The 12650-nt window shown below is 58.7% G+C and overlaps 1 protein-coding gene and 1 long non-coding RNA gene across 12 annotated transcripts; one reads left to right on the top strand and one right to left on the bottom strand.

Moving 5' to 3' along the window:
- PKMYT1 (protein kinase, membrane associated tyrosine/threonine 1) lies at positions 1-10085 on the bottom strand. Of its 10 annotated transcripts, XM_023246951.2 has the most exons (10): positions 8819-8968; positions 8368-8515; positions 3882-4386; positions 2569-3062; positions 1800-1906; positions 1513-1685; positions 1270-1427; positions 939-1059; positions 343-441; positions 1-259 (listed from the first exon to the last, which is right to left on the bottom strand). In XM_023246951.2, the coding sequence occupies exons 3-10, from the start codon at positions 4230-4232 to the stop codon at positions 239-241; spliced, it is 1524 nt and encodes a 507-aa protein (XP_023102719.1). In that variant the 5' UTR covers positions 4233-4386; positions 8368-8515; positions 8819-8968; the 3' UTR covers positions 1-238. The 10 variants fall into 10 exon arrangements, with proteins under 10 accessions (XP_023102719.1, XP_019676683.1, XP_019676679.2 ...); XM_019821124.3 differs by lacking the exons at positions 8368-8515; positions 8819-8968 and adding an exon at positions 9955-10085; XM_019821120.3 differs by lacking the exons at positions 8368-8515; positions 8819-8968 and adding an exon at positions 9955-10085 and having other exon boundaries at positions 355-441.
- Positions 10086-10109: 24 nt separating this feature from the next.
- LOC123382524 lies at positions 10110-12154 on the top strand. 2 transcript variants are annotated; one of them, XR_006591003.1, is made up of 2 exons: positions 10110-11090; positions 11922-12154. It is a non-coding gene; the product is annotated as an uncharacterized LOC123382524 (long non-coding RNA). The 2 variants fall into 2 exon arrangements; XR_006591004.1 differs by having other exon boundaries at positions 11869-12154.
- The last annotated feature ends 496 nt before the right edge of the window (positions 12155-12650 follow it).

Below are 12650 nucleotides of genomic sequence, written 5' to 3'. Positions count from 1 at the left end.
TTGGGTGCTCCCAAGATTCAAATACCTTTTATTAGACATGGCAGGCAGAAGGAACCCCTGGAGTTGCCAGAGGGACCCCAGCCTCCAGAAGGAATGGGGAGGGGGTGGTGGCTAAAAGGTTAAAAACACCAAGGCTGGCCTGTGGGCTCACACTGGGCCCAGTGAGTCCTCAAACAGGCTGAGGAGGTTCCGAGGTTCAAAGGAGGGGAAGGAGCCCCGAGGGGGCTCAGAGTCAATGTCACTTAGGTCCAGGGCCTCCCTGGGGTGGGGGGAAGAGAGACAAATGACACTCAGGATCTGAAAGCCACCACCTCCCACCCGCCGGACTCTGGGCCTGCTCACCTCAGTGTGTACCTGCTCCGGGGGGCCGGGGAGCCACTGCGGGGGGTGGAGGTGTTCCCGACAGCCCTGGCCAGGACAGCCTCTGGAGAGAGCGAGAGCCTGCACAGGTGGGCCAGACAAGTAAGGTGTCGGGGGTGGGGAGTGCATGGGGAGGGGGCCACAGCAAGGTCAACCCTTGCCCTGTGCAGACCCCAGGCTCCTGACATGGGCAGGGGCCCCAGTCGGGAGCAGTGAGAGCATGGTGCCCTTTGAAAAAAGCACTTTCACAACTTCTAAAGGCCATCTGACCGCTCAAAGGCCACCTCTGTTCCTTTTTGGAACACGTGGGTTTTGACAGCGGGCTGACAAATGAACTTCTGACAAAGGAAGCCTATCTGGTACCTCGTGTCTGCTATAAAGCGTCCCCATGGCGATGGGTGACATTTCCTTAAAAAGGGGTTAATGGCGTGATTCCTCCTGAGGACTGTGCCCCAAGCGGTTTCTTAATTACAGCCTCTCACTTGGCCGCCAGGTACCTAGGACCAAGGAATTTCCCTGGGCTCGGGCTCCCCAGGTTCTGGGGACTGTGTTCCCGGAGAGGACGGACAGCACCTCACCTGTGGGCACCGCAGCCCTACCGTGGCGGCGGCCGTGGCCCTCGCGCTGCTCCCTCGTGAGGCAGCGCCCCAGGCGTGAGGTTGCCGGTTCTGCTCTGCTCTGCGTGGTCCCTGCACTGAGCTTGGAGGAGACCGCCGCATTCAAGCCGGGCCAGGCCACACCCCCACTGGCCTTGGCTCCCTTCCCAGGGTATGATGGCGGGGGAGGGGGGGGGGTCGGGGGGCAGGCTTGGGGGAGGGGTCCTGTTCACCACGAATCCTCACGGGGCTGCGGCCTGGCCATGCTGACTGCCCCTTTCCCCCACCCCCGGCGTCCTCAGCTCTCACCCACCCTATGCTGTCGTCATCCCAGTTGCCGGAGAGGCTGCTGTCCAGGAGGAGGCTGCAGGGTGGCGAGCCGGGCGGGGTGGCTGGGGGGCTCTGGGGCTGCAGCCATCTGGCGGGGTGAGCCAGCCCGTGCCAGAGCCAGCACAGCAGGGCAAGCAGGGCCTGAGGGGACAGGGACGAGGGAAGCAGGGCAGGCCCTGGGGCCGGGGAGCGCGGCTGGGCACCCTGTCACGGTCACCCACCTTACCTGCCACAGGGCCCACCCTCGACTGAGGGCCTCGGCGGCCATATACCACAGAACGTTCCAAGGCTGAGGCTGCCTGAGCACGGGCAGGGCCAGCAGGGACTCGGCTGTGGCCCGCAGCTTGGGGTCAGGCTCCAGCATCATGGTGAGGACAGAACGCAGCTCAGAAGACAGGCCTGTGCACAGGGCGGGGCCGTGTCAGGGGCGACAGCTCTGAGCCCAGGGGCCCCAGACGTGAGCCCGGCCTCCCTGGGGCCGCACGTTCCTTCCCATCCTTGCCCTCCACTTACCAGCAGTGAACTCCGGGGGCAGATAGCCCTGGCGCAGCTGCTGCCAGCCCTCCCCGCCATGGGGCAGCTCCATGTTGCATGCCACTTCCAGGATGGTGAGGCCCAGACTGGGAAGGGTGGGGGCAGTGACAGAAGAGGGGCAGGGTTGGCCCTGGGGCCCAGACCCCAGAGCTCCAGGCTGCCCAAGAAGAGGGTGGAGAAGGGCCGCTGTCTTCCACCACGAGCCGGGGAAGCGGGGAGGGAGGGGCTGGGGGTCCCGAAAAGGCCCATATTACGGAGCCCCCTCGCCACCCGGTGAGTCCTCCTGGCACCCGTCACTGGACGGGCACCGCGGGTGCTGACGTCACTACCATCGTTCTGCTGCCAAGGCTGGATACGGCCGTTAGAGGCAGAGCGGCGGTCACCCGCCCGGACGACGGAACCCACTGCCCGGGCCAGCCCTAGCTTCCCCACTTGCTAAGTGGACTCTGTGCCGGTCCTTCGGCCCCACTGTGTCCGTCCCCTGTAAATGGAGCAATTGTCCCTGCTGTGGGGGGGAGGTGAGGAAACGGGGGACCCATGTAGAGTGGCCAGAGGGTCCGCTGCCCAGAGTCTGTCTCTGCAGAACCCCTCAAGTGCCGGACGGGCCTCCACCCCCTCCGGGCAGGACGTCCCGGCCCGAGGCCGAGTCTTCCTGACTTGGGGCTAGGGTGGCGTTTCCCTCCCTCGGCCGACTGCACGTCCCCCGCCCCCCAACCCCGCCAAGAGCCTCCCGCCTCCCGGCCCTCACCTGAACACGTCCGCCGCTGTCCCATAGGAGCCCTGTAGCAGCTCAGGGGCCATGTAGCGGGGGTCTCCCTCCTGGGCCTCACCAGTTCCAGATGCACCCAGCTCTACCAGCAGCCCAAAGTCACCCAGCTTGCAGCGGCCCCGGGGCCCCAGGAAGATGTTGGCGGGCTTGACGTCAAGGTGGACCAGGCCTTGGCCGTGCAGGTGAGCCAGGGCAAGCAGGGTATCCCGCAGGTAGCCCCAGACCTGGGCCTCGGGCAGGCCGGTGCCCCAGGCCTCGCAGTGCTGTTGCAGGCTGGGCCCGCACAGCTCCGTCTGCAGGTACAGGACGCCGCCCTCCTCCCAGGCTTGCTCCAGCCGCACACAGCGCGGGTGTTGCCCCACCTTCTCGTGGCCACCGACCTCGGCCAGCTTGCGGGCCCGGTCCTTAGGGCCCCGGAAGGGCGACATAGAGCGCTTCACTGCATAGAGCCGGCCGTCTTCCTTAGAGCGCACCTGGAAGGGAGGTGGCACCCACGAGTGGGACAGGAGGCCGGTCTGGCAGACCCTGTTAGGATTTCACACACATGGAAGGTGGAGCACGGCATCCGCCTCAGAGCCCACGCGTGCAGCAGCAAAGCTGGACGGGCCACTCTGAGAGCTCTACGTATTGACCCAAAAGGGCCTCGGGGCACGAGGCTACGTGGAAAAATCTGGCTACGCGAACACGTGGCCAGCACGACCCACTGTGCAGAATACAAAAAGAGTCTGTCCGTATCTGGTCCACTCCGTGGAGACGTAGAGAAAAAGATCTGGAAGGAAGGACACCCACCCGAGAAGCACAGTGGTTTCCTCCAGGAAGAACCAGTCTAGGGGCCACGTCACTTGTGCTTTTTAACAACAAAATTGTCTCCAGGTAGTACTTACGAAAGGAAGATTACCATTGTAAAGGAAATGTAAAGGGGAAATACGTTTTAAGGAGAAATAAGAAGCCGGTATGAAGGGTGTAGCGGGAGCACCTGCTGGCCTGAGGTGATGGGTGATGGGGCGTGGGGTGTGCGCCACGCAGAGGAGGCTGCCCTGGGGCAGGAGAAAGAGGCAACCAGGAGCCACTGTGAGGCGTGCCAGGCTCTGCACAAGGGGGGAGTGTTACTGAGGGGCGTGGAGGGCCTAAGTAGGGGGAAGGAGAAAGCAGCCAAATCAGCCCAGGAGAAGCAGGCTCTCAGGGGAGAAAAGGGGAGTGGGCTGCCCAGGACACCGTCCCCTCCAGGCGGGGGGGGGGGGGGGGGGGAGGAGGTGGCAGTAGCAGGCCTGAGGAATTGTCACCCCACTCACCTTGAAGACCTCTCCATAGGAGCCGTGGCCCAAGCGGCCAAGCCTCTGGAAACTCTGTTGGAAGAAGGACTCTGGCCGGCTCGGGTCATAGGAGGGGCTCTGAAGGGTCTCCGAGGCTTTGCCTTGGAACGTCACCCTCCGGGGCTGGGGCTGGTGCCAGCCCGGGGTCCGAGGAGGGAAGAGGCGGCTGATGGGGACGCTGCCCTTGGCAGGGGGCCGGGGCGGGAGGCTGCGACTGAGCCCTCCAGGCCTCTTGAGGGAGAAGCCAGGTTCTGCGTGGCGGAAGTAGGCTGGGACTGGAACGGGGGTGCCACTCAGGGGCGGAGGGGCGCCCTCTGTGGGCACAGGCATGGCCAGCACAGGAGGCCCTGAGGTGCACAGGACAGAGCAGTGTGTCCGCTCAAACGGCGCCTGGTCTTGTGGCCCCAAAGAGGCTCCGGAAGAGAGGTGCGTCCACTCTGCACACACGTTCCGCTTTAAACATGGAGGCCACAGGGACGAGCACCTGCAGGGAGAGGCAGAGGACAAGTAGACATAGGCCTGCATGCAGTCATCTGTACCTGGGAGGCCAGAGAAGCATAAACCACAAACCCCAAGGCCATGTCCTGGAGACTGCGCAGTCCAGCACAGGTTGGCTGAGAAGGGTTCTGGAGCCAGGGACCCCACAAGTATATCCCTGCCTCATCACAAGCAGCTGTTTGGCCTTAGGATACGCACCCTCTTCCAAAATCGTAAGGTGGAAATACTAATGCAGGCCCACCATCCCTTATCTCTAATTCAAAAGTGAAAACAAAGATCTGAAATCCAAGTTTCTCTCCCGTCTTCGTTCTCACAGCTGTGGGGCCAGCACTCACTCAGTAGACCTCCACCACCTGCAGCCACGGAGGGAGGCCCAAGTTCCAGGTGAGCGCAGCGGGGCAAAAGCCCTATCTGGCAGGAGGGCTAGGGACACTGGGGCCCAGCCACTCAAACCGCAGCAGGAGGTCCCCCACCCGGAAAGGCAAGCCGAGAAGGCCAGAGGCTACTGTTCCCACCCTGAGGCAGCAGTGTCACTCAGACAGGCACCTGTGTCGCTGCCCTTAGCTCCGATCAGTCTGCGGAGCAATCAACGCCCTAGGCACTGAGAAAAACAACAGAACGATCAGCCCACAATGGGTGGAGCCCAGCAGCTAAGGACGGGGATGGACAAAGAGAGGCCCGTACAACCACCGTCACTCAAAGGTGACCATGCACATGCCCCAGGCTGGGCCCTCTGAGGAGCGGCATCCCAGGCTTCACGCTGCAGGGGAAAGAGGCATCGCGACAGTGGCCCAGCCAGTCGCTAAAAAATAAACAAGCAAACGACTCATAATCGTCCAGGCGGGGAAGAAGCCAGTAAGGCCAGTTGCTGTAACATTGTCAAAAATGTCCAGTTTCAAAAAAAAAAAAAAAAATTACAAGATATCCACAGCCATAGGAAAATGTGACCCCCACACAGGAGAAAACCAGACAAAAGAAAGTACCTGAGAGGGACCGGATGTGAGATTTAACAAAGACGTCGCAGTACTCACTATAAATATGTTCCAAGGACTAAAGGAAGCCACGCTGAAAAGAGTAAGTGAAGCGCGATGACCACATTTCAGCAAATGAAGAACATTGATACTGAGATAGAAATTATAGAAAGAACCAAAGGGAAGTTGTGGAGTTGAAAGGTGCAAGAGCTAAAATGAAAAGATTCATCAGAGGGGTTCAACAGTACATTTGAAATGGCAGAATGATTCGTGAACCTGGAGATAGATCAAGAGAGATTCTGCAGTCTGAAGAAGAGAGAGGAAAAAGAACGAAGAAAAGGGAACCGAGCCTCGGGGAAACGCAGGACACCACTGGGTGCACCAACGCATGTACAAGGTGCAGCAGAGGAAGGAAGGGGAGGAGCAAGAAAAATATGCTAAGACATCATAGATGAAAACTGCCCCAATGTGATTCACAAAAAAACCTCTCCGCCCTAAGAAAAACACATGAACACTGCCAAGGAGGTCCAGGAGCATCAGGGAGGACGAATGGAGAGGCCCACACACAGACACACCGTTTTAAAATGCTGAAAACCCGGGGCGCCTGGGTGGCGCAGTCAGTTAAGCGTCCGACTTCAGCCAGGTCACGATCTCGGGGTCCGTGAGTTCGAGCCCCGCGTCGGGCTCTGGGCTGACTGGAGCCTCTTTCCAATTCTGTGTCTCCCTCTCTCTCTGCCCCTCCCCCATTCATGCTCTGCCTCCCTCTGTCCCAAAAATAAAAATAAGAAAATAAACGTTAAAATGCTGAAAACCAAAACCAAGGACACAGTCTTGAAAGCGGTAAGAGACTGGGGCGCCTGGGTGGCGCAGTCGGTTGAGCGTCCGACTTCAGCCAGGTCACGATCTCGCGGTCCATGAGTTCGAGCCCCGCATCAGGCTCTGGGCTGATGGCTCAGAGCCTGGAGCCTGTTTCCAATTCTGTGTCTCCCTCTCTCTCTGCCCCTTCCCCATTCATGCTCTGTCTCTCTCTGTCCCAAAAATAAATAAACGTTGAAAAAAAAAAATTTAAAAAAAAAAAATAAAAAAAAAAGAAAGCGGTAAGAGAGAAAGGCCTCATCGCTTACAACCTCCCCTAAGATTAACTGCCGACTTCTCAGCAGAAACAATGAAGGCCAGGAGGTAGCGGGTGGCCTATTCAAAGTGTTGGGGGAAACATCTGTCAACCAAGAATCCCATATCCAACAAAACTATCTTCCAAAACTAAAGGCAAAATAAAGACATTTCCCAGGTAAAAACAGAAAGAATTCACTGCTAGCAGACCTGCTTTGTAAGAAAAACTAAGGGAAGTTCTCAAGACCAAAAGCACGTGATCCCTAACAGTAATCTGAATCGACACGAAGAAGCAAAGCGCTGGTGTGTCATACAAAAGACGGTTAAATACATATCTCCTCTCTTAGCCGATACAAAAAGTAAGTGGACGATAGCATGCGATTGTATACTGGGCACTGAACGTACAGACCTAACACACTTATAAATAAGAGCCCAAAAGAGGTGGGTGGGAACAAAATTACATTGGACTGGAAAGTGACACCAGATGGTAGCTCCAGTCGCAGGAACAAATGAAGAGAACCAGAAGTGACAAATAAGAGGGTCGCTGTAGCCAACGTTATGCACATGTACTTGCTTTCCATCCACTCTTCCTTCAGCCGCTTAAAGAAATTAAAGGTGACCTAAATAGGGCGCCTGGGTGGCTCAGTCGCTTAAGCCTCTGACTCTTGCTTGGTGTCAGCTCAGGTCATGATCTTATGGTTTGTGGGTTTGAGCTGAGCCCCGCATTGGACTTGGCTTGGCACTGACCGTGCAGAGCTTGCTTGGGATTCTCTCTCTCTCCCTCTCTCTGCACCCCCCCCCCATTCGAACGTGCTCTCTCTCAAAATAAACTTTTAAAGAAATTTTGAGAAAACCAAATCCCCCAACAAATGCTAACTGTTACATGATAAGTAAAATACAATAATGCTCTGAGCAGTAATTCAAAGAACACACCCAAAGTGCGGTGGTCCTGAGGGTGTGTGTCGGGAGAGAGAGGGCTGTGTGTTGCCATAATGTTATTATAGAAACAAAAACAAGAAAACAAGAGAGGAGGAGTCCAATTTTGAGAGGAAGCCACAGTGTATCAAAAGAAGCAGGGAGTGAATTGGGAACAGACACCTGAGGGAGCAGTCCTCTGGAGTCTGTCGCTGGGGCAGTGAGGGGTAGGGGAGGGACCCCCATCCGACATCCCCTGGGGACCCTTCCTCCGCCGGTATTCACTTCAGGATTCCCATCTCAGGGTTTCTCAAAGTGCAGAACCAGGGTGTCAGCACCCCCCACTGGTTAGAAGTACAGCCTCCAGGCCCAGTCCTAGCATATTTGGAGACACCAGGCACCTGCGTTCTTTAAATTTTATTTAAAAAAAAAAAAAATTAATGGAGGGGCACTTGGGTGGCCCAGCCCGTTAAGGGTCTGACTTCAGTTCAGGTCATGACCTCATGGTTCACGAGTTCAAGCCCCCACGTAGGCTCTGTGCTGTCAGCGCAGAGCCCGCTTCAGATCTTCTGTCCCCGAAATAAACATTAAAAAATATGTTTATTATTTGGAGAAAGAGAGACAGAGCAGCACGAACAGGGCAGGAGCAGAGAGGGAGACACACAATCCGAAGCAGCTCCAGGTTCCCAGCTGGCAACACACAGCCTGACAGGTGACTCGAACCCACGAACTGTGAGATCATGACGTGAGTTGAGTCAAAGGCACACACTTAACTGACTGAGACACCCAGGCGCCACTCCAGACACCTGGAGCATCTCAAACCAGTTCTCGGGCGACCCCAATGTCATTTCATTCTAGCACCACCGGCCTGGCCACACAGCTTTGGGGATGATGGGACAGGGAAGGGAGAATCCTGGGTGGCCCTGACCAGGCCAGGCCTGGGTGGCCTCTGGACCTTTCGGGGGCCTCACCCGCTCACTGGGCCGGACACATCGCTGACCACGGTCTGCCGCGCTAGACTGTGAGTTCCTCCGGGACAGGGCCACAGCCGATTCACCTCCGTGACCGTGGGCAAAGCCTGGCGAACAGCTGAATAGGCCGGCTGCCTCGGGGGAGGGGCTGCAGATGAAAGGTGGGTAGGGCTTTTCCCGGGGAGGGACCGGCATGGGGGGGGGGGGGAGGGCGTAGTCACCGAGGAAGGCCGGGAGGGCGGTGGCAGTCACCAGGAACCGCGGGGGCAGTGGGTGGGGCCGCCGCGGGCAGGGCCCGACCCGGCGGGACGGGGCGGGGCCGTCGGTGGGGTTGAGGCTGGGGGCTGGGACAGGGAGCGGGTGAGGCTGACCGCGGCAGGGGCTGTCAGGGGGCAGGGGCTGCCGGGAGGAAGTGCCGGCCGACTGCCCGCAGGACCCAGTCTGGGCTCACCTTGACGGGTGGGCGGGGCGCGGCCCAGAGAGGTCCCAGATTCCGGATCGGCAGAGGCCGCGGAAGCCCCTGGCGCAGTCAGGCGGTCGGGGGTCTGCAGTCGACGGCTCCCCACGCCCGGCGGGAGGACTCTCGGAGGGGAACGGCCCGTGAACGCGCGCAGAGCCGGCTCGCGCCAAAAATTCCAAACCGGCCTCGAGGCCCCGCCCAGGAACGCCTCTTACCCCGCCCCTCCCCGATGCAGCCCATCAGAGGCTCCCAGGCTCAGAGGCTCCGCCCCCGACGTCCCGGCGTGCGCGTCCCCGTGCCCTCTCCGGCACCTCAGGTCGTGCCCTCTCATTGCGCAGGCGCGACGTCACGGCGCTAACAAGGGCGGAGGCCGCGACGCGGTGCAATCTGGCTGATGCGGCGTGTCGCGCGGTGTGAGCTGGGACGTGGAGTTGTCCCGTTCGGGTCCCGGGCTGGGGACACAGCTCCAGACCCCAGTCCTGCACCCACGGCCGTCACTGAGCTGGCTTCGTTTTCTATATTATAAAAGAGGCGGTCTTTGCAGTTGGCCTCAGAGGCGCCTCAGGAGGGCGTCACTCCGGACGGGACGGGAAGTGCCTGCGCTCTGCGGGCCCCAGCCGCGTGGGGTGCCCTGGACTCGCTGGCTCCTTCCTGCGTGTCGTGCACCGCACCGGGAGGGCGGACATTGTCCCCACCCCCCGGGAAGCCCACCAGGCCGGCCTCGGCCACCTCCGAGGCAGCCCGAAGTATTCTTTGGATTTGAGATTTGAGCTCAACTCCACCCTACCTCCGCCCCTTCCTGGCCGAACGACCTTGGGGACCCACGGGGCCTTTCTGAGCTTCGGATCAGCCACCTGCAAAAACTGAGCTGATGAAGCTTCCCGCACCGAGCTAGAGGTTCACATGGGAGGGATCCCCTTGGAGTTCTTAGCAGGGAGCCCCGGCGGAGCAAGCGCTGGTCCCTAACACTGGCGCGGCTCGGGGGTGCGCCTTCACGGAGGGGACCTTTTATCCGTTTAACAGTGGGGGCGGGGGGGGGGAGTCACACTTGCGGGCCATCCTCTCAAGAACGCTCCCCAGCGCGTCGCATCTCCTTTCCCACCTGGTTTCCTTATTATTATACTTACCTTCTATCTGAAATTCTCTCCTCTAGTTATTGGTTTACTTGTTGACCACCCGTCCCCCAGTTTTCTAACAGGTTAGAGTTCCCAGCCCGTTGCGGTGCCTTCAGCGAACGCTCCAGTGTGTGGCCCAGCAAAGGAGGGCCTGGTCCCCCGGATTAGGTCCTTGGACCTAGAGCGTCTCTAGGGGCCGCATCCCCACCCACCTCCACCCACCCTCCCCTTGAATTTGCATCTCTGGCAGCCACAGCCCCAGTGACTCAGTCTGGATCCTTGTTAAAGGCCCCAAGCTTGTCCCCAGGAGGCCTGGGGAAGCAGGCAGGCCCCTCTCCAGCTGCCAGCCCCTCCTGCAGGAGTCTGGGTCCCAGGGCCTCTTCCAGCTGCCCAGTCTTGAAAGCCTAATATGCAATGACCTAAAAATAAATATTTCTTTAAATTCGAAAATATACTTCCAATGGATATTTCACTGTGTGGAAGGACTACAATATGAAGTTAAGTACAGATAGTCGCTAAGAGCGTGGGCAGTGAAGTAAGGAAAAGGAGGGCTCTACCCTGCTCTGCCACTCAAAAGCTGTGCCATCATAAGCAAGTTGCTTTATGTCTCTGGATGTTTCCCTGAGGAGAGATTAGTTCCTACCTCCTAGGGCAAGAGCACTAAATAAGAAAATGAATGTGAGGGGCACCTGGGTGGCTCAATCAGTTCAGAGTGGATTCTGGCTCAGGTCATGATCTCACGGTTGGTGAGTTTGAGCCCTGTATCTGGCTCCTTGCTGATGGTATGGAGCTTGCTTGGGATTCTGTCTCTCTGCCCCTTCTCTGCTCACTCTCTCTCAAAAATAAACTTAAAAAAAAAAAAAAAAGAAAGAAAATGAATGTGAACTGCCTTGAATTACAAGGCTGAGCAAGCATACAGTAGGAGCTGTTTCATAACAGTAATATTTTGCCAACTGTATAGTATTTTACAGGCTTCACAGCAGCTGCCTGGGCCACAAGGAAGTTCCTGGTAGAGAGGGATCGGGCCCCCACACCCGCCCGGGGACCACAAGTTCCCAGACCAAAGAAACTGGCTGGGGCTCCGTTAGAAGGAAGCCCCCCAACCCACTTCCCAGGCGCTGGATTCCAGGCGTCCCACCCACACACAGGTAAGAGCCGGCTTGAACCCTGCGCCCCCGTGTGTCCCATCGCCGCAACAGCACCGTCACCCAGACTTGCAGGGAAGAGTCGCCCCTCACCTAGGAAGCCCCCGCAGGGATGGGGCCACAAAACAGGAATACCGTGACTTAAGAGAAGCGGGAAATGACAGCCCCAAGTGCAAATGTGGCTACCCTAACGAAGAGATTGTGAGGGGTGCTTCTGAGGAACTGGCTACGTTCTGTTTCTTGATCTTTGTGCCAGCAGTGCTAGCTGAATTTTGTTTAAGTTTATTTATTTATTTCGAGAGAGAGAGCATTAGCAGGGGAAAAGAGAGAATCCCAAGCAGGGTCCACACTGTCACCGCAGACCCCGACGCAGGGGCTCCTTCCCACAAGCCGTGAGATCATGAGCCAAAATCGAGATGCCGACACGCGACCCACTAAGCCACTCAAGCGCCCCAGTAGCTGTTTGTTTTGTGGGTATTTGTTATATCATACATTTCTGTCCTCTGCACGCTTCTGTGTGTTTGCCCGACTTCCCGCTGGCATAGGCTTTAATAAACTGGCAGGTGAGTGGAGAGGGAGTTCACAGAGGTCAGCTTTGCACCGGGCAAGTGCCTAGAGGTGCCGGGCAGTGCCCTAGAGGCAGCCAACGCAGGGATCCAGGCTAAAGGGCTGTCAGGTGCACGGCCAAGAGGGTGACCTGAGGGGACTTCAGCACAGGTGCAGGTTCGGAAGGCGCCCGCCCTCCCCTCCAGCTGTCCTCCACAAATTCCTACCCCGGCAGGTGCCGCTTTGAGCAGCTGGCTGCGAGTCTATCGACAGGCTTTACCATTTTAGGCGACACACTTCCTGGACCTCTGCCTTGCACTCTCAACACCCAGCTGTCACCTTGCCCTGGCCCCTGGAAGTCGCTCCTCTGCTTAGAAGCTGTACCACCATGTCCCCTCACACTTAGGAGCGAAGGGTACCCGAGGCCCGGGCTCCATCAGGGGCTCTCTCGGTCCCCGAGTGGTCCTCGTGCTCTCAGGCCAGCCTGGCCCGACCTGAGGGAACTGGATGTGCTGGGGTGGGGGGGGGGCAGCACTGCAGGGGCCAGGGGATGCCCCACTGGGTTCAGCCCTGGCTCTGAGCAGCCTCTAGCTGGCCCAAAGCCCCAGGCTGCCTGGCATTTTCCACCGGCCCATGCCAGCACCCAGGCAGCCTGGCAGTGGCCGTGGGTACCCGCATTCCCTTTGGCAGTAGCCTGTACCTCCTGCACGGCCCCTCCTGGTCTGTGCCTACCTCATCCCGGGCCAAGCTTCCCTGGCACACTATGGGGAGAGCCTTGTGTCTGGGTCTGTGTAGGGGGCCCTTAGCTATATGGGCTCTGAAGCAGACACCCTGGGCCTAGACTGCCATAGGACAGAGAGCGGTGCAGTGTCTGGGGTGACCTGGCCTGCTGCCCGCCCAGCAGTGTGTGGCGTAGCAGAATAGAGGACTGGACCCGAGGAGCCCTGCAGACTGCCCGGCAGCCCGTAAAAGGTCCAGCCCCCAGGCCTCTGGGTCACGGCCTCTGTACCGGGCAGG

Source organism: Felis catus, chromosome E3 (genome assembly GCF_018350175.1).
Source record: "Felis catus isolate Fca126 chromosome E3, F.catus_Fca126_mat1.0, whole genome shotgun sequence".
NCBI lineage: Eukaryota > Metazoa > Chordata > Mammalia > Carnivora > Felidae > Felis > Felis catus.
Note: the sequence above shows the minus strand (reverse complement) of the source record. Positions and strands in the feature narration are given on the sequence as shown.